Source organism: Rhipicephalus microplus, chromosome 6 (genome assembly GCF_043290135.1).
Source record: "Rhipicephalus microplus isolate Deutch F79 chromosome 6, USDA_Rmic, whole genome shotgun sequence".
Taxonomy (NCBI): Eukaryota; Metazoa; Arthropoda; class Arachnida; order Ixodida; family Ixodidae; genus Rhipicephalus; species Rhipicephalus microplus.
Window position 1 is genome coordinate 87,962,050 of NC_134705.1, and position 27,852 is coordinate 87,989,901.

The 27,852-nt window shown below is 48.9% G+C and overlaps 1 protein-coding gene across 1 annotated transcript; it reads left to right on the plus strand.

The window, feature by feature from the left end:
* On the plus strand, positions 1 to 27,016 carry LOC142765937 (uncharacterized). Its single transcript, XM_075867745.1, has 6 exons — positions 1 to 4; positions 349 to 5,821; positions 6,413 to 6,603; positions 9,289 to 9,347; positions 15,075 to 15,192; positions 22,826 to 27,016. Exons 1-6 carry the CDS (start codon positions 1 to 3, stop codon positions 24,709 to 24,711), a joined length of 7,731 nt encoding a protein of 2,576 aa, XP_075723860.1. The 3' UTR covers positions 24,712 to 27,016.
* The last annotated feature ends 836 nt before the right edge of the window (positions 27,017 to 27,852 follow it).

Below are 27,852 nucleotides of genomic sequence, written 5' to 3' on the forward strand. Positions count from 1 at the left end.
ATGTGTTGGTGATCAGATAACGTAGTTTAGGTCACTGTAAGTCAAGCGTTTTTTTTTACTGCTGCATTGAACCATGCTTATGCGGCTTTCTAACTAACTTTATTCACAGAGAAGGCAAGTGGCTTAGGAACAGACAGAAAATTAGGTGGGAAGATGAGATTAAGAAGTTCGTGGGTATGAATTGGCAGCCGCAAGCACAGGGCTGAGTTTACTGGCGGAACATAGGAGAGGCCTTTGTCCTGCTGCAGTGATCGTAGTCAGGCTGATGATGATGATGATGATGATGATGATGATGATGATGATGATGATGATGATGATGATGACGATGATGCGGCTTTCTCTGCGCAGCTTCCAAAAGAACAGGTGACGATTTTGCAAAAGGCAGCGAAGGAACTGAAGAGTACACCTCATCGGGCGAAGAAAGGAGTGGTGGTGTTCATGAAAGCTCACGTCGGAAGCTTGGTTACCACGAACAGGACGACGCAGAGCTCAGAGAATCGAAGACGCACACCGCACTGGACTCGTCAACGACGCGCCGGGTCGTCGAAGAGGTTATCGTCAAGAAGAAGGATGGTGCTGATGGACACGTTGTGAAGAGAATAACGCGTAGGCCCTCCGGTGACGAAGAGGTGAGGGTCACTGGCGAAGTACGGGACAACGTGGAGACTACGCCCGAAGGCTTCACGTCGGTCACCTTTAGCGAGCACAAGAGCAGCGAGACCGGAGGACGAGCATCGTCCGAAGACGACGCCAGGGCGAGGTTGCTGAACAGGGAGGCCAGCTGCACCCTCCAAGACGTGCCCGAGAGCGGGACATCACGGGAGGAACAGCCATTGAGGTATCCAGCTGTTATAAGAGCGGCGGAAAAGTTTCTGGATCTTTTGTCAGCACGCCGAAGGAGGCAGAATCAAGCTGATCATACTTTACGTCAGGCACGTTTGAAAGAGGCCGCCGAAAGTGTTGCGTTAGATGAGACAGTGATTCGTGAAGAATGTGAAGCGGCAGAAACGATGATAGATGAGAGGCTGATGAAGGAGAAGAAGATCGCGCGCTTCCAAGACAAAGTGAAGCAAACTTTGAAGCAAGTTGTAAAAAGCCCCAAAAGAAGAGGCTCCTCGTCAGGGCGTAGCAGTACTGAAAGCGAGCCTGGTACAACGACGAAAAAAGGCAAAGGTGCCAGGACAAAAGGAGCTGTTCAAAGTCTGCCTAGAGAACCATCTGGAAGCCAGCATAGACGACGAGAAACAGACGAAGAAGCACAGAAAAAACGGAAACCGGAAAAGGCGCCGCAACAGTCTGGTAAAGGTGGCAGGAGCGCTGAAGCTGCCGCAAAGGTGGCTTCTGATCGAGGCCCAAGCTACTCGTCTAGCGACGGCTCAAAACCGAAAAAGGTGAAGCGCAAGGACGCGTCAGTATCAAAGAAACGCGGTGCGGACGTCCAACAGAAAGACAGCGTCTCCGCACCGAAAGGTAGTTGTGGGCCGACTGAGGATCGTGACGGAAGACAGCAAGCAAGGGGTGAGGAGTGGTCATCGTCAGTCGAAGGGTCTGACAGCGCCGGGGATGACGGTAGCAAATCGGAATCGAAACACTTCGATGGTAGAACAGTTCGAAAAGCAGGAAGCCAGGATCTCAGCAGGACAACGCGAGACAACTTAGACGAAACACTAGAAAGTGCTACTCGACCCACAATGCACCGCGAGTACGAAGAAATAGAGAGTCACGCGACCATGGCAGAGTTTTTTAGTGAGACCAGCATGTCTGATAGCGCGTTAGAACAACGCAGTGAAAGACTTCTCGTTAGACACGAGGAGAAAACCACGGAGGAGACCTTCAATGAAGAAGAAGCTTCCAGGAGCAAAAAGAGAGCTGAAAGAGAGCGTCTTGAAAAAAATGACCCGAAGGTCAAACACGTTAGGGAACGCAAGAACGTGCAGGACACAAAAGGCAAGGGTAGGCCATCGCAGCACTTACTGAAACAGCAAACAGCAAAAGAGATGAAAAAAGACGGCTCTCATGAAAAGGATACGGATTTGAGAGAAGGATTCGACAGGCATGTGAGCCAGAGGGCCAGTACTAAAACAGGCAGCCAAGACAGAGCCAACGGGGTAGATGCGTCCGAGGAAGGAACGGCCGGTAGTAAAACCAAGCGACAGCACTCTAAGATCGAGGTCGTGCGAGACGCGTCATCTAGTGAATCTGTCGCGGAGAGTACGAGTGAACACATCGACTGGAGTGATACGTCTCTCACCAAGCGCACTGTTACGGAGAAGAAGCTGGAAACAAAGGAAGCGCAGTCGAAAAAGTCGACAGTCACAACTGACCACCACGGCGAGGATCGGAAGAGCCGCGCTAAATTGCCTTCTTCAAAAAATAAAACAACCTCACCTAGATTGTCTACTAAAGAAGGTCATGTTGAAGAAAGTAGCGGGTCCGATGAAGAAGTAGCTTCAGGAGAAATCTGCGAGGAGGAGATTATTGAGAAGCATGCAACAGAACTTAGCATCGTTGAAATCCAAGAAACGAAGGCTCTTGATGTGGCTTTGACATCCGTTGATGGTGTAAAAGCTAAAACTTCCTCTAAAAAAGATGAAGGCGGGAAACTCAAGCATAAAACCGTTGCCGAAAATGATGGCACAGGAGACACTGCTGGCAAGGCCGAAGCTAAAAAAGAGACCGATACAGAACTTCCTCTCGTTAAGGATAAGTCCCAGAAGCGTGGAAGTACACATGCGTCTGTTAGCTCCAATGACGAGCTGGAGGAAGCACATGAAAGCTTCGAGTCATTTCAAGAGACAGTAAGCATAACGAAAGAAACATCAAGTCTTAACTTCAAAGAAGATATAGTCTCTGGAGAAACTCGCAAGGAAACCAGTGAGCACGAAACAGCTGAACACGCCTCGGAAATCATCGATGCTGAGAGAGAGCCTACGATTTCCACTGCGGGTGTTGCTGGAGAAGAACAAATTGAGAAAGGTACCACGGTTGACCGGAAGTCAAAGGAGAAAATTAAAGTTTCCAATGCAGTTGCCGAGGCAGTTATGGACCTCTACGATTGTATTCAGCGTACGTCTCCGAGCAGTCAAGAGCGACTCGCGTCTCAGCAACAATCGGAACCAGGCGTAGAGCACATCCCGTCAAAAGGGGCTCGAAAAGAAGGCACAGATTCTGGAGACAGAGTTAAAGCTAGTGCTACTCTCGAGGATACAGACCACGAACACGAGTCTCTCCTGAAAAAGTCGCCTATCTCACCATTAGTGGCTGAGGCGGTTGGTGACCTGTACGCTCACGTAAAGCAACTTGCTTCAGCCAGCACCAGCCCTAACGAAAAGGCAGTCCCAATGCGAGACTTTGCGACCAGCCCAGTGTCAGGACCAAACAATGTATCAACAGCCTGTGGCCCCGACGATGTCGGCGTAGTTGAGACCGCCTGCGGTACTAGACAGTCTTCAATCGAAGTAGCTGAAAAGGCTGTGAGCCCTGAGGAAAAACAGTACACAGCGGAAGTCGCTTGCAGCACCATTGCCGAGCAGACTGAAAGCGTCGCATGCAGTCCCACTGTGCATAAAGTGGACGCGTCGTGCAGCCCTTCGGAGTCCATCAACAAAGCTATGGAAGACGCCACGTGCAGCCCGATTGACACCGTCAAGGATCGTGAGAAAGCGGACGCTACCTGTAGCCCAATACCAGAACTTTCCGAGGACGTGCCAGAGATGAAGAACGCGACGTGCAGCCCTGTAATAGAAGGCGTTCAACCTGAAAAGACCGATGCGGCTTCTAGCCCAGCTGACATCGCCGTTGACGCACAGTCTAGTCCAATGGACATCAGCCAGAAGGACAGCACCTCAAGTCCCGTAGTCACCCTTTTCCAGAAGGACGAGTTGATCAGTCCCATGATAGTAGAAGTCTGCGACAAAGAGACATGGACCGGGTCACTTGAAGACCAGACCACGAACGCTTCGTGTACTCCCATGTTTTCAGGCACAGAATCATCAACCGTTACGAAACAGGAAACGGCATCATCCCCAGTCAACCTCCAAATGATGAGAGACAAGGAGTGCAGTCCGATCGTTGTTGACTCAGAAAAGGCGACCAGGGACGCCTTCTGTAGCCCACCTGATTTTGGCCGTGTCGCATTCGTCGATCAACATGAGGTCACTAGTGTTGCCGTTAGCCCTATAGTAACGACTGCTGGGACATTGGACAAAGCTACAAGTCCCTTTGAGACATTTCCTGGAGTAAGCGCTGGGGTGAGTTCATTCACTCAGACTGTTGGCATTGAGCAGTCGAGTAGCCCTCACAAGGCTTATACGAATAACACATCTAGTAGCCCTTTTCCCGAGTCGGCCAGACACTTTGGCGAGGCACTGCCCACTGCCGGAAGCGCAAAGCCAGGAACAGTTGACGTATGTCTTGGCACTTACCCCGAAGATGAAAAGGTAGCCACGGCTCGATTCGCTGACGCAGCATGTAGTCCCGTTGCCTTTGAGTACTCTCGCCTGTCCCGTAGCAGCAGTGATTCTACAGAAGTAGACATAGCCGTCAGGTCTTCATCGCTAGAGGAAGCCACCAAAACACCAATGACGGATATCACGGCTATACGAGCTATGGTAGAAACTGGCACGAGTCCGATCTTCGAAGCTCACACTGCTACAGAAAGCGATTCTGCTGGTGTACAAGTGAAGCCATCAGTTACCGATAATGGAACAAGCCCTCTCATACCGCTGGGAAAAACAAAAGGGACGTCAACAGAAGACGGAGAAGTTCCACTTGGTTTCACCAGTATTTGCACAAGTCCCTTGGAAAAATCGGGGCCGTGGAGGTCGGCAGCCACCAGAGACGCAGCAAGCAGTCCAATTGATAGCAGCGATGCAATTTCAGTTGGCGAGAAGGCCCTGAAAGACGCCGTCCTGCTGAAGAAACCGAGACCTCTGCGGAAGACAAAATCCTGGGACACAATGGGCTACGGAAATTTGGGTGACATAAGATCGAATGAAGTGCTGTTTCCTGAAATCAAGCTGCCTTTTGGGGTTGAACAAATGACACCAGCCGTGACAGGCCTTGCCACGGCTGTTACAAATGGCATATCTGTGGATAAGCGAGGCACGGACGAAGGGAGTCGTCAGCTTCATAAGCTGCCATCCATCATCAAGACGGCCAGCACTCCTCCGGACACGGCTGCTGCTGAAGCGGCAGGACCACAGTTCTCAGTGAGAGACGGCCAGAGTCCCAGTAGCATCTCCGAAGGTAACAGGGACAAGAAGAGCCGGTCCCTGCAACCGCTGGGCGTCAAGCGCCACAGCTTTACGCAGTCCGATTACGACCGATCACCGGAGTCGAGCGTGCGGAGCTCCGACTACACGGCGACCACTCTGAAGGACTCGGGCTTCAGCGACGTCGAGAAGCACGTTTCTGGAGGATCGTCTGCCGAAGATGAGGATAGGTCGACTGACCGCCAGGGTGTCTTGTCTGATTCGGCGGCCCATGAGCTCGAGTCGCAGCGGCGACGACTTCTTCACTCTAGGCGCAAGATGGCCGACGGAGAAGACGACGCGGAGGTGTCACCTGGACGTGATGACACCGATGGAAGTGTGGCCGAAGATGGCATGGAGTTAGGACGCCTCGTTCCCGGAACGAGACATCCTGCGACATATAGGCGTGCAGGAAGTCCGTTAAAGAAAGGGAAAACAACGGTGAATGGCCGAAGTGAGAGTGGGAAGGGTCAGCGTAGACGACGCGGCCAGCCCGAACTTCGACCTCTCTCAGAGGGCAAAAAGGTTCCGGAAGACCTAACAATGACGGTGCAGGAGAGCCTGAGAAAGTGAGTGGTATTCACGTCGAACTTTCATTCCGGCAGTCAAAATTAGCAAATGCTTTAAACCTCGATATAACGAACCTGAGGCATACAAAATTTCTAATATAACGAAGTGTAACTTTTCACAGCGTCATGTGCATAGAACACCGTGCAGTTTGATCGTCAATATATAAAGGATATAAAGACAGCACAGATTTTTTGTGCTGTCTAACGAGAAGACCGAGACGATAAATGGAAACGTCTGCTGGAGCCAGGGGTTAAATGGTTGAGGTGCACGCAAGTGACAGGCACGATCAGACAAAAAAGCAACATTGCTAAAAGCAACGTGTCGTTTTCTGCTTGAAACGTCGAATTCAAGAATATTCGATTTCACGAAGGAAATATAGCCCATTTTACCGAATTAATTTTGTCGAAGCACTGTCCTATTCACTGCGAATCGCTGTGCGGTCCGACTTCAACTTGACTCTGTATGTGTGAATCATAAATTGCTGTAAGCAACTAAAATTTGGCCCGCGTAACCAATGAGTAATTGCAAAAGCTGCATTCTTACTGGTTTTCATGACGGATCGTAGTAAGACGTCTGTCCTTTCTTTTCAGATACCGCGTGGAACGACAGCTGTTCAGCGAGCTGCAGGAGCTCAAGCGGCACCAGATTCGCAGCGGTCGCACGCACGAGAACGTGCTGGTCAAACGGCTTGTAGACCGCTTTAGGGAGCTCGTCCTGGCTCCTGGCATGCGTGATTTCACGGGACCGTACACGTTTCGCAACTACGAGCGGTACCTCTATGGTAAGATATGTATAGGCACGTGGAACAGTATGGTGGCTTTTAAATTGTTTTAATTGACGGAGGCGAAAGAACCACTGCTGCAGATGCCAAGAAATGGCTTTCACTGGCTTGAGGGTAGGGCTAAACATGACGCTTTATATAATTTGGCATTTGGTGGGAGATTGTCCCAGTGCAGAGTGCGATGAAGTGTATGGATGGATGCTATGAGCGTCCTATTTTAACAGAGCAGGTGACCTGTGAGCCACAGTGCACAACACCCCCCCCCCCCCCCCCCGTGCGCTTCATTTCTTTTTCAAATAGTCCTACTTTCCTGGTGCACTACATTAAATTGATCTTCGGATTGAAAAAGAAACAACGCCATAAACTGTCAACCTTATGGCAGATTGAGCTTATGTGGCCCACTATTTATTTTTTTGAGTTCGGAGCACTTTATGGAGCCAGGCTGTCGTAGACTGTTGTCGTCGCGGGGTGTAACGCAGGCAAAACCACCTATAGCCTGCTGCATAGAACATTGAGCACACGCTGGCGCCAAGGAGAAGCGTTGCTGTTGTTCTTTGAGAGCCATGATAGTAGAAGCGCGGACATGATGACTAGGAATACACGACAACACAAACCACGCGGAAAAATCGAAAAAGGAACTAAGTGAGAAATCGAGAGAGAAAGAAAGTGACTTATGATGTAAAATAGAAACACATAGAAATGAAGAGAAAAGCAAGGAAGAACTGTAAAAGACAACCATAAAGAAAGAGGGGACGAAAGAGAGAGAAAACCAAAGAGCTACGAAGTAGGCTGCCCCGCTCCACACATGCTTGAGGTTTGGCACTCCTATATCCGGAAGCTGCCTTCATTTTTTTCCCCTTTATCGCCACGAATTTCCGTTTCCGTCACGAATCCTGTAACCATCTCATAGTTATTTTAGATTGCACGCGTGAGATTCCTTTTCACGGGACAGAAAACAAACACTGCCATTTTGGAAAAAAGGAAGGAAGGAAAATAGAGGGAAAAGAAAGGCAGGGAGGTTAACCAGCCTATAGACAGCCGGTTTGCTACCCTGCGCATGGGAGAGGGGTAATGCACGGCAGTACTAAGGCTAACGTCGAAACCTCAGCAGAGCAGTTTGGTGATCTAGCCTGTTTAGCGCAGCCCAGAGAGGATTGTGGCGGCGCCCAGCTGGGAGTTGTCTCAGAAGAGGTCACAAGCTGTCGGGTGCGCCACTAGGGTGTTTTATTGCCCTAGTAGATACTCTTGATGCCTTACAGAGGTCTGCATGCGAACTATACAGGGTTTCCCACGTAACTGCAACTTTAGCCAGAGTTTAAAAATATGCCCGAACACGCAATAACGTTGCGACCAAATGCATGTTGCTCACCGTTGCCAGGAGTTAGACTACTTTTTGTGTTCTCAAGTATTGTTCATTTAGATCTGTTTAATTAACTAGCTTTTGAAGTAACGAAGATAGATAACAAATTTTATGATAAAGTTGCAGATTGGTTTGCAAAACGTCCAAGGATATAATTGTGAACTTTATATAAGGCAAGTATTAGTGTTTTTCTGCTAATTACAAATGCCCACGAAATACGAAAAATACCACGTGACAATCCCACTCGCGCGTCAGTGCGCACGATGATTTTAGTGCTCACTGACGTTCCGCGTACGAACGACACGCTTCCCTCGCACCGGTTCATGACAGCGATAAGCAGTCACTGTGGTTATTGTTATTGTGGCCGATAGCAAAACTTGTTTATCGTAAAGCCACCACCATCATTGCGGCCCTGCCGAGACAGCACAATGGGGCAAATGTTATGGTCGTTCGTACGCGGAACGTTGGGGAGCACTAGAATCATTGCGCGCATTGGCGCACGAGCAGGTTTGCCATGTGGTATATTTCGTTTTACGCGGGCATTTGTAATTAGCAGAAAAACACTAATACCTAACAGATATAAAGTTTGAAACCGTTTAGTCGGATGTTTTTCAACCTGATCTACAACTTTCTCATTGAAATTTTGTCCATCTTCATTTCTTGAAGAGTAAGTTAATCAAACATATCTAATTAAACCATATTTGAGAACACAAAAAAAATAGGCGACGGTGAGCAACATGCATTTGGTCGCGTCGTAATCACGTGTTCCAGCATATTTTTAAACTCTTGCTAAAGTTACATGGGACACCCTGTATATGAACCTCGTGTTTGTCGTATTTCATATCACGCAAGAAACTTCAACCCGTAAATTCAAGTTATGATCACATTTTTTTTTGTTTAACAGATATAGCTAGGTTCTGGGGAATTGCGTTTGTAAGCAAAAGATACGTAGAACAACGATGTTCAACCCTCGCCCTTTCGCCACCACCGATGCCTCTTTCTTAAGTGTCACGATACTCGGCGGCGCTACTTCCCACCAATCGCTGTGCCGCTTTGTCTCATGACGTAAGGAGGGCGCTGGCGCTGTGATCAGCAGTTGCCCTTAGTTGATGTGGTACAAATAATGTCATTCAATTGTTTCCCGCAATGCTTAGTGGACTATTCGAAGTAAACTTGGGTGACCCTCCAAAAAGAGCACCGCAAAGAGCTATATTACCCTCCGAAAAGGGCTACCTCAAAGAGCAATGCTACCGTAGAAAGATACAATGACGTGTTCTAATATATATTTGGTATATGTAATGCTATTTTTTCTTCTTTCTTTGCAGGACAACTGAGGGACCTGTCCATGTCGAACGATGGCAAGATACCACCCAAGTACAGGAGGGTTAGTTTTTTCGCAAACGAGCACCCTTAGAGTGAATACAATTTTTCTGTGAATGTGTGCAGTTGCTGCACGATCAAATGGCGCGTTAATTCTCTACGGGCTGCTTATCTTTACTCGGACTTGTTTAAGCCTGTAAAACATGGCAGATTTTGTCGTAAGTTAAATGTGCTCGTTGAAATCCTACAGTTAAAAGAGCCCGTAAACAACGTCTGAAATAATGAAGAACGAGCGCGCACTGCTTTCCTAACGCTCCCCGTCTTTCCGGCTCTATTCGTGGCGCCATCATTCTGCTCTTGTGACGTCACGAGGGCACACGCTCTTGATTGGTCAATATACGTGGGATATGAGGTATGAATATGTACAGTGCCGAGTAGTCGCACGCCTTTCTGCCTTGTCTTCAATGACTATCACGCGCGATCGACTTGCTACGCGTGGTTTTTGTGATTTTCCGACTGCGCAAGCTGATGTAACAGTGGGTAGTTGACAAGTGCGAAATCAACGCTTGTACCTTGTATTTTTCAGGTGTTTTATGAAGAAACAAGTAGCGAAAAGGAGGTACCCCCTGTAGGAATGGTGGGGAAAGCGAGAAAGAAACAATTCTATCATCTTGAGTAGTTTAGGGGTGTTTTAACGTTTCTAACAGATTAAAATGTAATCAATTTTGAAAGGCTGTGGTGGTCATAGTATTTAGCTTAAGAAAGCAGAGTGTACACGCGTGCTTTAGTTCATCGAATGTTACCGGAGGTACCAGCAACATTCCACATGCTCCACAAAAAGCTATGAGTACGGATCATCGTCCTCTTTGAGTCTCTGAATTTCGATATGTTTGCACGAGATGTCCCATAAGTGAGTGAGTCGAGGTTGAAATGTATTTCCCTGTGTCGCGGCAGGTGTATGCGTACGACGTTTCCTATTCAAGTCTGGCAATCCCATGCGTGAACGAATGAATATCCGTAATGTACATATCTGCGATACGGTGTCGTAGAGCATGTGCAAAGTTTTGCGCAATTTACGCAGGTAATACCGGCAGTTAAACGATTTCTGGGTGCTGGCTGCATGGTCGTTACCCGGGGAAACTTGCGTTGGTGTGGACTACTACAGGGTTACTTCTAGCAATACCCCTAGGCTTACGTTCTTACGCGCGCCACAAATAAGCTGACCATTGTGAAACCAGTCTCCGCGCCATCGGTCCTTGAAGAGACCGGTCTCCAACACCTCGCAAAAAGAGAGCATTATTATCTCAGCATGTATAATTTCGGGCTGATAATTGTCTTGGTTCGCTTCTTAGCGCGATTGCCGTGGTCTGTCTGCACAGATTTATGGCGCAGTCGTCTTCTGCAGGCTTGCAGACGTGAACAGCCACTCTATCATCTCCGATGCACGTGAAGGCCGTAACGCAGTGGTTGCAAATTTTCTCGTGCACCCCCGAGAGGGACGATACTCTGTTTCCTGCATATGTATACACCCGCCAAGTGCCCCCCTTATTGCGAGACAGCGTCGTTCGTTTCCACGTGGCCTTTCCCGATATTTCTCGAAGCTGCTAAGTCCGCGCTGTATCGCGCGCAACGGCATTCTGTCGAACCACTGTGTGGTCGTCTCGCAAAAACAAACGTGTGACCGCAACAGCCGCGTATGACCCGAGTGCGACACCAGGTCTCCCCGCTCTCCTGGGTGGCGGACTCTTAAGAAAGCGCGTGATGTTTGCGAAGTGTAACTGCCGCGGCAGCGTTCGCGCTTCGGCGGACGAGCGATAGCGTTTCGTGTTTCGCCAATTTACCGAGCATCTCGAAGGCTGAGTACCGTGCACGTCCGCGAGAAGGGTCGTGCGGGGCACAGTTTAGCGAGGTTTCCAGACGAACTCCGCCGCCTCCACCCTTGCAGTGTGTGTCTGTGCGTGTGCGTGCGCATGTCCATTAACCTGTGTGCTTGAGCGAGTCACTGAGCGTACATATGTGTGTTTGTTAACGTATCCGTGGGTTTGTACCTCTGTTTGCGATTGTGTAACGTATACGTACGTGGTCCGTACATATCTCGCCGACGCTTATATCCAAGGATACTCGCGCCTCTCTCCAGTGTCCACCTAGCTTGGTATACCCGGTGCAGACTCTTTGTAATTCTTCGTTTTTTGACCTGTTACCTCACGAAAGAGAAAGAAGGGTGGCATTACACCGGACGGCGGCACGACCCACTATACATACGCCTACCGTGCAACGTATATGCATGTATGTGCATATCCTCGTAGGAGTGGCTCGCGTCATGCGCGGTCGCAGATTTCGTAAACGTGGCTTTTCACCCCCCCCCCCCCCCTACCCTTGTCTTCTTCCTTAGCTTCTTCAGCCGTGTCTTCGCGTTCGTTCCGTACACACTTCCGAACCAAGGGCGAGTGCGGAAGCGGATATATCGCGAACGCTCGATGAGTGCGCGCACGTTTCCGCCTTTTCGCTGCGTCAGCTGACCGACGCGCCGGTTACATAAGTTGTCTGAGCGCACTTTAGCCCCTTCGCGAAGCAGGCGCGCTTAATGTCGTTGGTCAGTGTCGAGGGGTAAACAGAAGGTGAGCCGCACGGTGTGTACGGTCGAGCAGGAGGTGTATTACGTTTCCGCGTGGTTCGGGGCAGCACGCGGGGTTAGTTACGCGAATGGCGCGCTAAAGTCATTCATCATGGAGGCAAATGGTGCTTCGCCTGTGGCACGGCTCGGCGGCTTTCCGTGTGGGTGAGACAAGTGTCCTTGCGTTCGTATACACAAGCTGTGGTTTATGCGCTGCATGCGGACTTATAAGAGAGGACTCAGTGGTACGCCTATCATTGCTTTGTACACGCAACCATCTTTTAGCTGGCATTTAGAATACCGCTCTGTAACCTACGTTAAGTAGCTAATTTTGTACTAGGCAATGACTGGAGCGGGCCCCGCCGCGGTGGTCTAGTGGCTAAGGTACTCGGCTGCTGACCCGCACGTCACGGGATCAAATCCCGGCTGCAGCGGCTGTATTTCCGATGGAGGCGGAAATGCTGTAGGCCCGTGTGCTCAGATTTGTGCGCAGGGTAAAGAACCCCAGGTGGTCTAAATTTCCGGAGCCCTCCACTACGGCGTCTCTCATAATCATATAGTGGTTTTGGGACGTTAAACCCCGCAAATCAATCAATCAATCAATGACTGGAGCGGTATGTATTTTTAGTTGAAACACCCCCCCCCCCTTTCTTTTATTTTTTTCTTGCTACTAAGCTCAGATTACCTCTCGAACTAGCTTGCGTACTTACGTGTGGAAAAAAAAAAGGCGTGAACATTGTTGTAGAAAATATGGGTGAGAAAAATGACGGCAACTTAGAATAGAAAAAAAGCAATATTTAATAAGAAGATTCAAAACAAAAAAACAATAATAAAAGGCAATAAGTTGAAGACAGTCCGAGAAAAAGTGCTCCATGTGTTCTGCTCAGGTTTGTTCCTGTAGCTTCCGCACGAGCTTCGCTGAGCAGTCGATGCGCCTATCACGTGTTCCAATACGTTGTGTCATACTTAGTGATGCATTACGTGCCTCTTTACTGGACTATGCGGCTGCTCACTTCACCATAAGCAAGCACAGGGCTCTTCGAAAAAAGGGGAGGGGGCATAGTTTTGTCGCAGCAGTCGTTCCCCCTCGCACTTCCCCACCTCCGCCCACTGAGGCTTAGACCATCAACGCGCAGCGCAACGACGAAGTTTTTTTGGCGGAAAGGGGGTTGGGGTGCTTAGTACCATTCTTATGAGCAAGCCGCAGCATGGTACTTTAGCGGCTGCTGCGTTGGTCTGGTATGATTAGGGCCATTGGTTCAATCCAGCTGTTGCGAATGTGGTAGTTATACGCTGTCCGACTCCAGAAACGCTCATACTCAAGTGTCTGGTATAGGGACTTCAGTAGATCCGACGTTACTCTGCACTCCCCATACACTGCGCACCCTATCCTGAAATTTTGTTGCGTAAGACCCGAAGAATGTCATTCGAAATAAAATAAATATTCTTGCCTTCCCACCTTACGAGCGCAGATAGCGTTACCGTTCACAAAAAGTTGTTTTTTTTAATCGTTCTCTCTCTACATTTAGTTTCGTTTGCTTCACTCTAAGGCAAAAAAACTGATGCAAAAGTGCCTTTGAAGCTACAACCAAAGGCTTATAAATTGCCTGACTGAATCATACCAACCTTTGAATTGCGTATGTTCTGAGAATGTATAAATAGGCTTTCATGTCATAAATATTCAGTTGGCCGACAGTACTGATCCTGTGGTCTTCATTTCTTCATCATGACTGTTCCTTTCGCTCTATTACTTTCCTATGCTCTATGTGTGAAACAACTAGCCCTCATCAAGTTCTTACTATAGTGCTAACCTGGCAGTGGAGCGGCTGCTGGAAACACACTGGCCAATGAACTCTAAAGGGGCAGAGAACACAGCACATGCACATTTCTTTCTGTAGGCATCCAGGATGAGATAGAGCTATACGAGTACAGTTCGCAGAAATGTAATCACAGTCCTCATTACAGTGATGCCTATGCTAAGAAATGTGTGATAATAACCGAATCAATACCAACAAAAACGTGTTTACTAGCACATACTTACGCTCTGCAGGTCAAAGCAGATAAGACAGTTCATGATGCCAAATAGTAACATGAAGTTCTATTCTCTACTCAATAAGAAAGTTTACTAAGCGATCACAGAGAAATAGTGAACAAGGTGTGATTTACCAACTGTTCAGTCGTGGAGCCAACTAGAATAGGTAAAAGAGCAGGTAGCATCTGTCTTACCCATTGATTTTAGAACAAACTTGTCCCCCTATTTCGCATTTTCCTTGGGTAGATTCAGCAATAATACCTGAGCTTTCACATCTCAAAACCATGATATGATTATGAAGCATGGCATTCCCGAAACACAAATCATCTGTTGTTCTTCAGCATGCACTGACAGCACACAGGCCACAAGTGTTTCGCTTCCATAAAAATGTGAACACCGCAGCCGGAATCGAACCCACGACCTTCGGGTTCGCAGCCAAGCACCGTAGCTGCTACACCGCCGCGGTGGATGCTAGGTAGATTCGCGTACGCAGAAAGTTTAACCTTCGTAAGCATAGGCATAGTCCTTCAATATCTTCACTGGTCACGAAACTTCACCGTCACTCTAAGGGGGAGTTTGATATGGCGACGAAAGATGCCCCGCCGCGGCGCCACTGTCGTTCAGGCCTATGGCCCGTATTCACAAACCAAACTCATGCTTTCCTCGAGTTTTCCTAATTGGATTTAAACCTTTATAGCTCTTGATTAACAAAATAGGCCAGTATTCATGAACCATTCTTGTCCTTATCTTTCACCCTGATAGCATTTCTGTGCCTTTATAACGATTGTAGAAATTGTAGGTGTTTCAGGAAAATGTCTGCTGATGTCTATTCTTTCTGGCTTCCTTCATAATTTGTTGTTTTGTATTGCTGAGTTTTTACCTAAACGACGCTTTCATGAGCGCTGCTTTTTTTATTTGCAATAGCTGCAGCAGCAATATAAACTATTTGTTCATTTGTGTAACGAATGTTGTTATATTTGGGTGTATCTGTATGTTTACAGGCATTAATATCATTTTTATCTTGGTTTGGTTTGTTGTATACATTTGTAACCTCCAAAATGATACTCCTACCCTGATGAGATCCATTTGGAAATAGTCGTGCCAGTTAATTAAATAAGTACATAAAGTATACCGCGCATGCGCAGAGGGACGACGCAGAAGACTACGAGGAGTCGGGAGCCGTCTCGGATGGCCCGCTGGAATGCGTCAGCCGGGCGTACGGGCGCAGCCAGCCGAACGCGGAGGACCGTGGCGTCGCAACAGGTACTGCCACCTATCGACGTACACGAAAAATTGTGTCACCGTCTGAGCAGCTGTTACGACTGCAGAGTATAGAGTAGTATCGTGCGGGGTTGGTAAAGCTTGCTACAAAATTGATTGATTGATTGATTGATTGATTGATTGATTGATTGATTGATTGATTGATTGATTGATTGAAATAACTTTAGAAGGAAGCCAAAAACTGATTGATTTGTGGTGTTTAACGTCCCAAAACCACCATATTGTTACGACCTCAGTAGGCGTCTGGGGGTTTATTGATACACGGTTCGAGGGACGAGCCGTATCGGCGCAGGCAGATGATGAAGATCTTCTTCTTCCACACCCCTTGCTTCTTTTTCCTTCTTCGTCCGGCACATACGTGGCGTAACATTTCCCCCCTCGCAGACAAAGCGCGCCGCGCGTTTCATGCAGTGTCGCGTTGACTGAAAGGCTTCAGGCGAGCGACATGCGTGACCTCTGTCTTTCTGGAACGTCTCCCGCTAGCTGTAAGACGTGCGATGCGGTAGTCGACTGCGCTCAGGCGGTCAAGGATAACAAAAGGTCCGATGTAGTGCGCGAGCAGTTTTTGGCACAAGCCACGTTTGCGTAAAGGCTTCCACACCAACACGAGATCTCCCGGAATATATGTGGCCTGCCGGTGCTTGCTGTCATAACGAACTTTCGATCTGTCTTGCGAGGCTATTGTACGTACACGAGCAAGACGACGAGCTTCTTCGGCGAGACAAAGAGTTTCTGCTAGGGAGATTTCTGATTGGTCCCGATCAGAGAAGGAAAATATTGTATCCAGAGTATAACGGGGGGGGCGAACATAGAGGAGGAAGAACGGGCTGTAGCCGGTGGTCTCATGTTGGGAAGTATTAAACGCGTATGTGACGAACGGCAAGACATCGTCCCAGTTCTTGTGGTTCGAAGCAACGTACATAGAAAGCATATTCACCAGTGTTCGAATTGTTCGCTCGACGAGACCATTCGTCTGCGGGTGATAAGGCGTCGAGTGTCTGAGCTCTGAGCCACACATACGGAGAAGTTGTTCGACAACGTCTGCCGTGAATTGACGTCCACGGTCACTTATGATGACGCGAGGGGGCCCATGACGCAGTATGATAGAATGGAGAAGGAAGGACGACACTTGACCAGCAGTCGCGGATGGCAGGGCAGCAGTCTCGCAGTACCGAGTAAGATGGTCAGCACATACCACAATCCATCTGTTGCCTTTCGATGAACGCGGAAAAGGGCCCACCAGGTCAATGCCAATTTGTTCGAACGGAGAACTGGGAGGCGTCACAGGTTGTAGATGTCCGGCCGGAGCTGCTGAGAGAGATTTGTGCGCCTGGCATTGCGCACAACTGGCCACGTACAACTCAACTGACTGGCGCATACGTGGCCAGTAGAAGCGTTCCTGGGTACGATGAAGAGTGCGCGTCGTTCCGAGGTGACCTGAAGTGGCGTCATCATGCATGGCGTACAAAACAGATGACCGTAGTGCCTCTGGAACCACCAGCAGGAAGCGGGAACCGGTGCCGGAGATGGATTTCTTGTACAGTAGACCATCACGGACGCAAAAGCGGCTTTCCGGAGTGGATGCTTGTGCGATCACGAATAACGGATTCAAACTCACGTCCTTCCGCTGCTCAGTTTCAAAGGTGGCCTTATCCGGGAACGCTGGTGCTACGGACGCAATCAGATGATCGAAATCGTCAGCGTCGCAAACTGTAGCATCAACTGGCATCCTTGAAAGGCAGTCTGCGTCCGCGTGTTTCCTGCCGCTCTTGTACGATACCGTGAAGTTGTACTCTTGCAGCCGGAGGGCCCAGCGTGCTAGACGGCCTGACGGATCCCGAAGGTTGATAAGCCAGCACAAAGAATGATGATCCGTAACTACTTGGAAAGGACGACCGTATAGGTATGAGCGGAATCGCTGCACAGCGAAGACGAGTGCAAGGCATTCTTGTTCGGTCACAGTGTAATTGCGTTCCGGCTTACTTAAAGTACGACTGGCATATGCGATTACGTGTTCCACTTGATTACATCGCTGTATCAGGACTGCACCTATGCCAATGCCGCTTGCGTCGGTGTGAACTTCAGTCGCCGCAGAAGGATCGAAGTGCCGCAGGATAGGCTGCGACGTGAGCAAGAACTTCAGTTGGTTGAAAGAAGTTTCACAATCAGGAGTCCATTCAAAACTAGCACCTTGGCGGAGAAGACAGGTCAGTGGAAAGGCAACTTCTGCAAAGGCGGGAATAAATCGGCGAAAGTAAGAGCAGAGGCCCAAGAAGCTCCGAAGCTCCTTCACTGAGCCAGGTGGTTTAAAAGCTCTAACAGCCGCCGTCTTATTCGGGTCGGGCCTGATGCCATCCTTGTTGACGAGATGTCCCAGCACCAGTGTTTGTCGAGCTCCGAAATGACACTTCTTTGCATTAAGAACCAAGCCAGCATTTCGAATACATTTCAAAACCAGCTCTACCCTTTCGTTATGTTCACTGAATGTACGCCCGAAGATAACAACGTCGTCAAGATAACACATACAGATGTTCCACTTCAGGCCGCGCAGAATGGTGTCCATGAATCTTTCAAATGTAGCGGGCGCGTTACATAGACCAAAAGGCATCACGTTAAATTCATATAGTCCATCCGGAGTAACGAAAGCCGTCTTTTCTTTGTCCATTGAATGCACAGGTATTTGCCAATAGCCTGAGCGTAAGTCTATGGACGAAAAGTAGGATGCTGAATGGAGGCAGTCTAGAGCGTCATCAATGCGTGGGAGAGGGTAGACATCTCTCTTTGTGACGGAGTTTAGACGGCGATAGTCCACACAGAATCTCCAGGTACCATCCTTCTTTTTGACTAGAATCACGGGAGCCGCCCAAGGACTCGATGATTCTCGAATGACACCCTTCTGCAGCATATCACGCACTTGTTCATCAATTATCTTGCGCTCAGACGGCGACACTCGGTAGGGTTTCTGGCGGATGGGCTGTGCTGTTCCCGTGTTTATCCTGTGGAGAATCCGAGACGCGGGAATCGAGGGCGCATGGTCATGGGAAAAATCGAAAATCGCCACGTATTTCGACAAAACGTCCAGAAGCATGCGGCGTTTGTCAGTAGTAAGTGACTTGTCGATCATAGGTAAAAGTTTTGAATCGGCCGTAGAAGTATTGGCTGAGGCCCCACCTGGAGCATCACTGAGGGCAGCCACTGCCATCGGTGAGTATGTTTTGAACTTGGCAAGCTTCAGTCCTCCTGGTAGAACCACCGACTCAGCTGAACAGTTTACCGCCCATAGTCCTGTGCGTCCTTGAACGAGTGACACTATGCAATGCGGCACCAATGTGTTCTTCTTAATGCAACTGAGATGAAAGGGCTCCACTAATGCGTCGAACGCACTGTCACTGTTTTCAATGCGTGAAGAGTATACAGGAACACAGACTGCAGAGAATGCCGGCACAATGCTATCTTCACTGACCCGGAGCGCACCGTGCTCCCTGTCTGAATTCTCTAATAGTTCTCCAGGGGCAGCATCACATATGTACACCTCTCCATTTCTACAATCAACAGTGGCGCCACACATTCGAAGGAAGTCAATCCCCAGGATTATGTCGTGTGTGCTCCTTGGAAGAATCGTAAACTCTGTGACAAACACTTGATCACCCAAGCACACTTCTGCGGTACAGACACCAATGGGACACAGCGAGTTACCACCAACGCCACAGAATGTTGTTGCCTTCTCCCACAAAAACATCACCTTTTGTCCTAAACGGTGTTTAAAAGCAGCACTCATAATCGAAACTGTAGCACCAGTATCCACCAAAGCCATCGTACACACACCATCAACAAAAACTTCTACCTTGTTCTTGAACATCAACACAGACGGGGGTATTTCGTTTTGCAGCAAGTCACCAGCGACCTCACCCCCATCGGCCGCACTGTTTAGTTTTCCTGATGTGGTGACGATGGGCGGCGCCGTGGCGATGGAGACCGGTGGGATCGAGGCGCAGGAGGTGGCGTCACACTTCGATCAGAGGCAGGGGAGTTGTTGCGCCAGTGTCCGTGCCAGAAGCTGCTGCCGGGTCTTGAGTCGGTGGGCCAGTGTCCTTGAAAAGGTGGGACAGCAGGTTTATCGGTCAAGCTTGTCCACTGATCATAGCGTGGTATGCGCGAACGATCGCAATACCTCGATATGTGACCAGTCAGACCACAGTTGTAGCACACAGGCGCAGGACGAGGTCGTCGCCGTTCTTCGAAGTGTTCACGTCTGCGAGCGTTCGCGTAAGCCCGAGATTCAATGAAATCAGTTGTCGGTGGGTGGTATGGGCGTACGGAACGGAAACGTTGAGGGTACTGTGATCGCTCGTAAAAAACCGGACTTGACTGCTGAATACGCCGAGGCCCTGCAACCTCCGTTGCGTTGACGGATGGATGTTCATAAACTGTAAGCTGTGGGGCAGTGGTGTCCTGCGGGAAATAGGATGGAGACGTGGCAGCTGCCCGTTCACGTGTCATTTCGCCATGTCTGAGTAACTCTTCCCGAACAATTTGGCGGATGGTTGCCGAAAGGTCACCAGTTGAGGCCGCTTCTATGCTGGCTACTGAGGTGACATTTGCCAGACGACCAAACTTAGGCGCTATTCTGCGCTGCTTCAGGGTTTCAAACGTGCGGCAGTGCCGTACAACGTCAGACACTGAAGTCAGGCTTTCCCTGCTAATAAGGAAGTTGTAAACATCTTCTGCAATTCCCTTCAGCAAATGCCCCACCTTGTCCTCTTCCGACATGCTGGAATCGACTTCCCTACACAGCCTCAAAATCTCTTCAGTATACACGGTGCAGGTCTCACCGGATAGCTGGGCCCTCTGTGCAAGACTCTGCTCGGCAAGCTTCTTTTTTGCAGCTGAGTTGCCGAAACACTTCTTGATTTCTTCAACAAAGCGTTCCCATGTTGTCAGAATATCTTCATGGTTCTCATACCAAACGAGGGCAACATCAGTGAGGTAGAAAACAACGCGTGACAGTTGGGAGGCAGCATCCCATTTGTTGCAGTTGCTTACTCGCTTGAAATGTTTGAGCCATGAGTCCACGTCGTCATTGGCCCTCCCGGAGAAGGTTCGTGGCTCTCTGTGATACGGCCAAGAACTGCTGGGGACTGGTTCCCGAGCTTCTGTTTCGTCAGGCATGATGGCCAAAGAAGGAGGCAGGCCGGCGAGGCGACGACTCCGGCGAAATCCGAGGGGTAGCGGTCCCGTCGTTGGTTCCTATACCCAGCACCTTCCACCACTCTGTTACGACCTCAGTAGGCGTCTGGGGGTTTATTGATACACGGTTCGAGGGACGAGCCGTATCGGCGCAGGCAGATGATGAAGATCTTCTTCTTCCACACCCCTTGCTTCTTTTTCCTTCTTCGTCCGGCACATACGTGGCGTAACAATATGATTATTAGAGACGCCGTAGTGGAGGACTCCGGAAATTTTGACCACCTGGGGTTCTTTAACGTGCACCCAAATCTGAGCACACGGGCCTACAACATTTCCGCCTCCATCGGAAATGCAGCCGCCGCAGCCGGGATTAGATCCCGCGACTTGCGGGTCAGCAGTCGAGTACCTTAGCCACTAGACCACCGCGGCGGGGCAGGAAGCCAAAAACTAAAATCTGCGATGGTAGTTTAGCACGTAAGGTATCTTCCTGTTAAGCTCGACAGTGCGGATAGAGTGCAACGTGGGGTCGATTCCCGGCAATAACGCGCACCAAATAAAAAAAAATTATTCCTGTACATAAATAGAAAGTGCACGTTAAACATTGCTCAGGTGGTCAAAATCAATCTGTATTTAATCACTCAAAATCATATCATAGTCGTGGCACTTGAAGCTACACCAATTATTAGAAAATACTGGCCGCACTGTGCGGTAATATACGTCACTCTAAGACTTCAACTGAAAACTTACAGGCCAATCAGTTTACTGTTGATTCACAACAATCTATTTATAAAAATAATAACTAATACAATTTAGGCGACATTCGAGTTCAATCAACCAAAGTTCCTAGCAGGATTTGCTACAGGCTACTCAACAAGAGACTACATTCGTATTATCAGGTAATAGATGAATGCGTGGAATACAACCTACTTGATACATACATGCAGAACCGCGTACATATATGCAGAACCGCGGAGCCAAACCAGGTTTGGCTTCGTGGTTCTGCCCATCCACGGTTCGGCACATCCGCGGATGGGGCGGTCACATTCGGCAAGCAATCTCAAATCACGAATGGTAATCTGTCGCTGACCTTCAAAAGGAAAATGATAGGTGTAACCTTAAAAGACAAGAAGAGAGCATAGTTGGTCAGGGAACAAACCACCGTTTACGATATCATAGTCGAAATCAAGAACAAGAAATGGGCATGGGCCGGGCACTTAGCGCGCAGGCAGGATAACCACTGGTCATTAAGGGTAACTGACTGGATTCCAAGAGAAGGCAAACGCATGGAGGGGAGACAGAAATGTAACTTAGAAGTGTAGCAGCTTGGGCTAGTTGGTATGGCATGACGATAGTTATAGTGCGAGAACAAAACGACGACACAGAGACAAGAAGTCTTTTTCGTGTCCTTCTTGTCTCTGTGTCGTCGTTTTGTTCTCGCGCTATAACTATCGGGAGACAGAAAGTTAGGTGAACCAATGAGAAATAAAAGTTCGCAGCTTTAACGTGGCAGCAGAAAGCACAAGACCGGTTAACCGGCGGAACACGGGAGAGGCTTTGGCCCTGCAGTGGACGTAATCAGGCTGATGATGATTATGATGATGATGATGATGATGATGATGACGACAATGATGACGACGACGATGATGATGATGATGATGATTGCAACATATCGCGCACGCAGTTTTCAGTGCATGTTCTTCATGCTCCCAATTTATTTATATTTTCTTTGTATCATTACATAAATTATGCTTCAGGAAAAGCACACTAAGAATGAATAAAGGCAAGCGAATTATTACAATCAAAACACAGATATTTCTTCAAAAGCTTGCTTTTCCTAATACCGCCCCGCCGTGGTGGTCTAGTGGCTAAGGTACTCGGCTGCTGACCCGCAGGTCGCGGGTTCAAATCCCGGTGGCGGCGGCTGCATTTCCGACGGAGGCGGAACTGTTGTAGGCCCGTGTGCTCAGATTTGGGTGCACGTTAAAAAACCCCAGGTGGTCAAAATTTCCGGAGCCCTCCACTACGGTGTCTCTCATAATCATATGGTGGTTTTTGGACGTTAAACCCCACATATCAATCAATCAATGCTTTTCCTAATACCACCGCAAAATTGCGTGAATCAGGTAATGAGCTAGCAAGTGACAAAAATGAATAACATGTCATTATGTGAAGCGCATGACAAGCATGCCACGACCTTAATTGCAACGCACCCTCACGATGACGTTTAGGAGGTTTCTATATATCGCTTGGTTTGAGTAGGCCTCGCTGCATTTACCAAATCTTTGCGCATGTGATGTGATTCGTCCTGAATTCAACCTTTGGTAGGGCATTCTTTCTTTTCTCGCGTGAATTGTCATCTTCCACGTGCCTGATGTACTCTTGCTTGTATCTCTCTCTTTTTTTTTCACTTTCTTGAATTCCTTTCCAGAACCCAGCGCAATGGTGGTCGGTGAACGAGGCGACCACACCGATGACAGCGGGGGAGCAGATGTACTCAACGCAACGACGGAAAATGAAGAAGGAGGGGTCGGTCAAGCAGCCACAGAAGCCACGATCTCTCATAAATCCCGGCAAGTTCAGCCTTCGCACCCCGTGGGCCGCAAGAACTTACTACCGGCCATCTTGCCCAGTCCGCTGACGAGCGTGTTCACCGTGGTCAGGGGTGCTCCGCCACTGCCCTCCGCCACCCGCAGCACGGGCTACGGCCACGTCCGGTCGAGAGTGTTCCCTCAGAGGCCCGCCCAGAAGGTGCAGCTTGCTGAACCATCGGCAGGCAGCTCGCCGAAAAAGGCCGTCAGGGCAAAGAAGGAAGCATCGACGACCACGGCGGAGGTGGCGAGCAATCAGGCCTCTCGGCTGAGGTTAGAGAGAATTCAGAAACAGAGGGAGGAAGAAGAACGTCTCAGGAGGAGGACAGAAATGATTGCTTCCAGGGTGACGGCTGTGGAAGCTACGTCTAGAATGCACGGTTCGGTGCAGAACCTGCGCAGGATCTCTGAAGAAGAGTCTCTGGAAAAGGCAGCCGCGACTGACGGGGCCCTGTCGGAGCAGGAAGAAATGAGCGTTAGGAAGAAGTATCGCTCCACTTCTCTTACGAGGGAAGTCACGAGACGGACGGAACGCGTGGTTCGAGCAGGGAAGACAACGACACCGGCCGGTAAAGAAGTCCCCGAAGCGCGAGCACCAGCTCCTGAAAGGAAAGTTGACTCTGTAGGCAAGCACTACACAAAAAACCGCGAATCCTCTCAAGCAACGGCGGACGATGCGCGCAAGCAGGTGTTTCCTTACCTGAAGAAACACGAAGGGCGCCTCAGTGTGAGCAGGGCGGACGAATCGAAGAGACCAGAAGTGCCCAGTCCTACGAGAGCTCGGCAGCCTATTGGGCCGCAAGATAGGAGGGCCGTGCCTCCCATGGGCCTGAAGACGACAGATCTACTGCAAGAACAGCGAGAGTTTTCGCCCACGACGACGAGACCGGAAGAACCCGTAACTCCAAGGCGGCGACCATTCTCGAAGGCCAAAGACGCGGCTTCCACGACACCAAAGCGGAGCTCGGCACTGTTGCCATTCTGGGTGCCTCATGACACGATACGAACCGACGTGGTGCCCGCTGACGAACACGAGAAGCAGCAGCTCCGTTCGAGCATACGCGAAATACTAGGCGAGCAACAGGCCGTGCGATTCAAGGACTGGATCAAGGCTCGCCAACAAGGTAGCAACGCCACGTTGTCGGCCAAGCATGATTCTGTGATCAAGGCAGATGCGGCCACGGAGGCCTTAGCCCATGAAGTGCGGCTACGCGAGGGCGACTCCAGCGAGACGGACTCGGGTCACGAGGGCGACGGCATCCTGCCGGACGACCGGAGGGTCGACGAGGTGGTCCTTCTGGAGCGAGTGAGCCGGAGCCTACGGAAGAACGTGCTCCCGCAAGATGTGGTCACCATGCGACTCAAGCCCTCGCCGCCTGCTGACGTCGCGGCAGCCACGACAGACCAGATCGAAGCCATCACTCGCACCGTGCGCATGAGCGAGTTTCTGGAGGCCGCCCGGAGGGACATCGTGGTCAACTGCGTCCAGCTCAGGCCAGACAACGTGTCCGATGGCTCTTCCTCGCAAGAAGTGCCCCCGAGTCCGGCGGCGAGCAGCGGTGACGGCGGCAGCGTGAGCGATGGCGTCGACGACGAAGACGGGGTGCTCGAGTTTGAAATACGCCACGGTCGTGAGAAGAACGTCTTCTGGCTGCCCACCAACAAGATCAGGGACAACAAGAAGTGGCAGGTGACCTTCATTGTCGCCAGGGCTGACAGCGAGTAGGAGTGTCCAGTCTGGTTGCGTTCAGCGACCTCGCTGCTTTTGTCGCCAGCCTGCTAAGGTTAATAACTCAGCAGGCTGTTATCTTGCCGTGAAATTCAGGAATCATAGCAAGAATGGTTCAAGCCATAAAAGCTATTGTTCAGGTCACAGGTGTATGTGGAAGTCACATTCTGAGAACTGGCTAACCTCCTTGTCCTTCCTCATTTATTCCTCCATATACTGTATGCTTGGTAAAGTAACCCCTCCGGGCATCTGAAGGCTCTGTGAACTTTTGGCAACTAACATCGATGTCGATAGCCTCACGGCGCTATGAATTCAGAACAATTCTGTTTGATATGCGCGTGAGAATCGTAGTCACGGGAGCGTAAGATCCCGTAATTTTGACGTATCTCCCACGACACTGGAGGCAGTCCTGTACTCTGCTGGTGCTCTTCTGAATGTTACGCTACCATTTTTTTATCAAGTTTTGCCTAAAAACAGACGACCGTCCATGCTAAGTGTGCGAAAAAGAAATAAATAGTCGCCATTTCAGAATAAATAAACCTATTAGGCATCATTATGAATTTGAAAACAAGAGGCATTCAAAAACGGTCACGCATTTGGAAATTACTGAGTACATTTAGAATAATGTGGCAGGCAAGTTCAAAATTACCTAGTTTACTCCAATGGCGTGCGCAAGATATTCGAATTTTCTAATGCTTGTTGATTACGCTAATTGATTTCGCAGCTCGAGCAATAGCTGTAGTTGATATATAGCTCCTTTTCCGACTACAACCAATATGAGCTTGCTTCTAAAATCCCAATATCATCCGTTCCGAAAGAGCATCCGTTCCCAAATATTCAAAGAACATTCGCAACCATCTTAGTAACTGTACATCAAGTTTGGGGTGTTCCAAACACGCGCTACATCGGATAAATCACGCTTGTACGGCAATATAGCGGCCGAAACTGATCTCGATGCTATTTCTCTTTAGGCAGCACGAGCTCCACAGCTCGCATCAAGATGACATATGAAGTATTTGGCAAGCAGAGTCGTGAGTGTGGCCCGTTTCACTGGTGTTTCTAGTTTCACCACCAGGGTACGAGTGCATGGCACCCAAGCGATGTGAGAATTAGGTCTGGCGTTTCTTGCTATGATTACTGGAGATTTCATCACCAGGCTCATACCATTGAGATGGTGTAGAGAAAAAGTCTTCAAACATTGTCTTTCCCATTTACTTTTCGTTAGTGTCTCGGAGAGTTTGTACGATTTCTTGAAAGCATCTTTTGTGGACTTCCTTCCTCCCATTTTAACTTGCCTCCTGTAATTCATCTTGTCGTCACCTTTACGATGTCCCCAATGTGACTACGCGTATCATAATTTCACTGGTGTGTTACTGATGTGATGTTCAAGAGAATGGGTACGGTACACAATTGTATTTCTTGTTCAATGTCAGACGTGTGTACGAGTGTATCACAAGCCTGCTCGTTAATTTCAAAGCTGTAGTGAAGAAACAACATTACCAGCGTCACCACATTTAACAGTCAACATACAAGTGTCGATTATGTGCGTTTCACGTTCTACTCCTCTGTGCAACGCCGGACCAACAAATTTTTCTTAAATGGAGTACACTTCCAATGTAGACGTGAGTGCTTAAAAATCATTTTATCGTCGCGCAGCTTTGAAAGTCTCTTATGTCCACCTTGTCCTCTCCACGTTGCCGTCACTCTCTTTTTTCCGACATTGTTAAAACAAGGCTTGCCAGCTTATAAAAGGGCCTACAGCAGTATGTCTAATATTCACTGTTCTTGTGTGCTGAACATAAACGCCGATTCATTTTCCCAGTTCCACTAGCTGGAGCATGGCTTTTGTTAAAATGTGTGAGAAAATTTTTCAATTAAATGGTTTATTGTTATATTGTGCGCAGTGTATGATATCCTACTTATGACTTTAGTGCTCGTCCTTCCGGTTTCAAGGACTTCCCGGTCCCAAAATATGTGGCGGTATTAGCTGAATATTGTTTGTTGTATATTAGGTAAATAAATCTTGTATCTCTCTTAGCTAACATACGATATACTGCCACTTAACATCGTTAGCGTAGAAATGTATGTTCATATATAAATATATATATTCATCGTTTATATGAAGCCTGTCACACAGTTTCACGTGCACACATAGCAATAGATTTAATAATAACTGTTGTATGAGCTGTTGTGTTGTGGCAAATACATCCGTAGGCTCCTATGGCTCCTTGTGTTGTCTTGTCACTCTGGTGAAAGTGTTTGGGGGTGAATGAAGTTTCAAATAAATGCACAACTGGACAGATCACGTCGTTACGTGTGTGAGCGCGCGCGCGCGCGCGCGCGCGCGTGTGTGTGTGTGTGTGTGTGTGTGTGTGTGTGTGTGTGTGTGTGTGTGTGTGTGTGTGTGTGTGTGTGTGTGTGTGTGTGTGTGTGTGTGTGTGTGTGTGTGTGTGTGTGTGTGTGTGTGTGTGTGTGTGTGTGTGTGTGTGTGTGTTAGAGAGAGAGAGAAAGAGATAGAGAGAACAAAACTTTAATTTCACAGTTTATTGAAATATAAAGCGCAGTTTTTGATAGCCTACTATCACTTTAGTGCTCGTCCTTCCGGTTTTAAGGACTTTCAGATCCCAAATTTTTGTAGAAGGGCAGTTGAGACCTAACAACATGATCATCGAAGAATTTCTTAGTGAAGGAACAGATATTTTTTAATCATGATCTTACATCATAAGTCGTTACATGTATTGACACTTCGACGCAACGGTATAGGCGTGGTACGAGATAAAGCGCACCCAGACCATCGTGCTGATGAGTGAGAACGGGTTTAACACATGCCGACTTCGCCAGGATTGTCTTATAGCCCTGATTAGCCTTTATTTTTATGTCTGTAGTTGAGGTCCACACGTACACATCGTCCGGTTATGTGTAGTTCATTTCAGTATACTCTTCCTGGTACAACAGCTACACCACACAGCCGGCGATTGTGCTTTGTTGTCTTTGTCCCCAGAAGCAGCGTTACGGTCGCTAATCATCCCACGAGCCTTAATTTTGTCCATGCTAGCTGGTCACTCCAGGGCTCGCGCCTGTGCCCCGCGTTGTCATCAATCCCGGTTTTTTCGCGTAAAAGTCCTGGACCCGTTTCCC